This window comes from Austrofundulus limnaeus, unplaced genomic scaffold (genome assembly GCF_001266775.1).
Source record: "Austrofundulus limnaeus strain Quisiro unplaced genomic scaffold, Austrofundulus_limnaeus-1.0 Scaffold1109, whole genome shotgun sequence".
Taxonomy (NCBI): Eukaryota; Metazoa; Chordata; class Actinopteri; order Cyprinodontiformes; family Rivulidae; genus Austrofundulus; species Austrofundulus limnaeus.
In genome coordinates this window covers 73,048-74,791 of record NW_013953511.1, presented here as the reverse complement: position 1 = coordinate 74,791, position 1,744 = coordinate 73,048, and the positions used below count along the sequence as shown (strand labels likewise).

At 35.4% G+C, this 1,744-nt stretch overlaps 1 protein-coding gene across 1 annotated transcript in view; it reads left to right on the top strand.

Moving 5' to 3' along the window:
- Positions 1–1,078: 1,078 nt before the first annotated feature.
- Positions 1,079–1,744, top strand: part of hpxa (hemopexin a) — a gene marked incomplete in the record, with an annotated part of 10,350 nt that continues 9,684 nt past the window's right edge. Inside the window, 1 exon segment of the mRNA XM_014030731.1 lies at positions 1,079–1,259. Within this exon segment, the coding sequence (XP_013886185.1) occupies positions 1,210–1,259 (50 nt within the window).

Here is a 1,744-nt window from a genome sequence, read left to right as displayed (position 1 = left end):
ACTATTACTTTATTATTTTTTTACATATGTTGTTATTTTTACTATTTTTATCCATTATTCATGAAATTAGATTATTTTATTTTTGTAATAAATTACCAAAAACAATTTTTTTTAATTATTGACTATTCAATGCCTATGAAAATAGTTCACTGACTCTTACGATCTCACACTTTGATGTAGAAAACTGTTTTTATATGAATATTCACACCTTATATGTATGAATAAGTTGAGGTAATCAGCCCACTCAAGAACCCAATCTGACCAGTCTGGCACCCAGACTCCTGTGGCACCCCTGTGGTTGTTGGTCCATGTGGACAAAGATTATTTTATTTACACAAGTTCTGATTATTTYATTTGCAAACATCTGTGCTTAATATGCATGTTAGAACATTTTTCTGACTAAATTAGTGGTGGCAATATTTCTAATTAGAAATATGGGTTGGTATGGTGGCAAAATGCAGTACTTTAAATTCTCTTTGAAGTTACAAATTCAATCAGCAACTGTCAGTTAATGTTCACCACTCTATCATAACACAACACTTGTATACATTGTAAAGTGCAGCTGTCAGCACTGCAGTTTTTATTTATTTTTGAGGGAAAACCAGGTTGGTTGATTCCAGAATTTGGACCAGACTTAGACCAGTTCTCTGCTGTAGCTTTGTCAAATTTCTGTAATTTTCTGAAAATCCTCTAATGCATTACAACAAAAACACAACTTTATTAATAATATAAATCTTGTTAAAATGCTAATAAGAGAACCTACAGAACTTGTACACATATCTTAAGCTTTAAGCTTTGAAAAAAATTAGCTTGATGTTAAAATTAAACTACAAAAATATGTTGTAACTTTAGCTAAATGCTTTAAAAGGTTGAACGTGACAAACAGGAGAACGTTCGCTTGTGTCTGACCATAGTGTTATCTAAAGGCCACACGATACTCATCTATTGATCGCATTATCAGAGTTAAAACAGACATGTCTGAACTCTGCTGCCTCAGAGGTAGAGGTCTCTGAAGCTCAACTTCGAGTGCCAAACAACGTGGGTGTCTTGGATCCACTCATTACTTTTGCACACTGTGCCTACCTCCTATTTTGGTATGCAATGTGGTGCCACCCACATGAACTGGACCAGAGTATAAAGAGCTGCTGCAGCAGCAGCCTCTTTACCTTCTGCCCAGCTCTGCTATAGTGGACCAGAGGACAACTCATCATGAAGCTGCTCCTGTGTCTCTGCCTGGCTCTGGCTTTGGCATTGGCTCAGTAAGTGCTTTTATTTATGACAAAGAAACAGCTGCCAAGTTTGAACATTGTGCTTTCTGCATCTCATGCAGTTGCAAGCAAAATCTTGAATTTTTTTCCCTGTGCATTCTAAGCAAGCAATATTGACTAAATCTGATGCACATACATCAAATGTAGTTATTATTGCTCGCTCATCCAGTTTTAGGCAATGTGAAACATCAAGTGAAGGGTGTTTGAGAAAATCCACAGAAATCAAGCAGCATTTTTATCCTGAACTCTTGGCAAAAACATAAAGTGGTGATAAATGCAGTATTTATATATAATGTTTATGTGGTTCTGGACCTGCCTAAAGGAATCTTACAAATGGGACATACCAAAAACACCTCTTGTAATGGTTTACAAGATTCTTTGTCAAATAGGAGGGATTACAAGTGTCTGGAACTTTCATTTTGTAGGGTGAAAAATGAGAAGTTTGAAAACCACTGGTGTATATATATATATATATA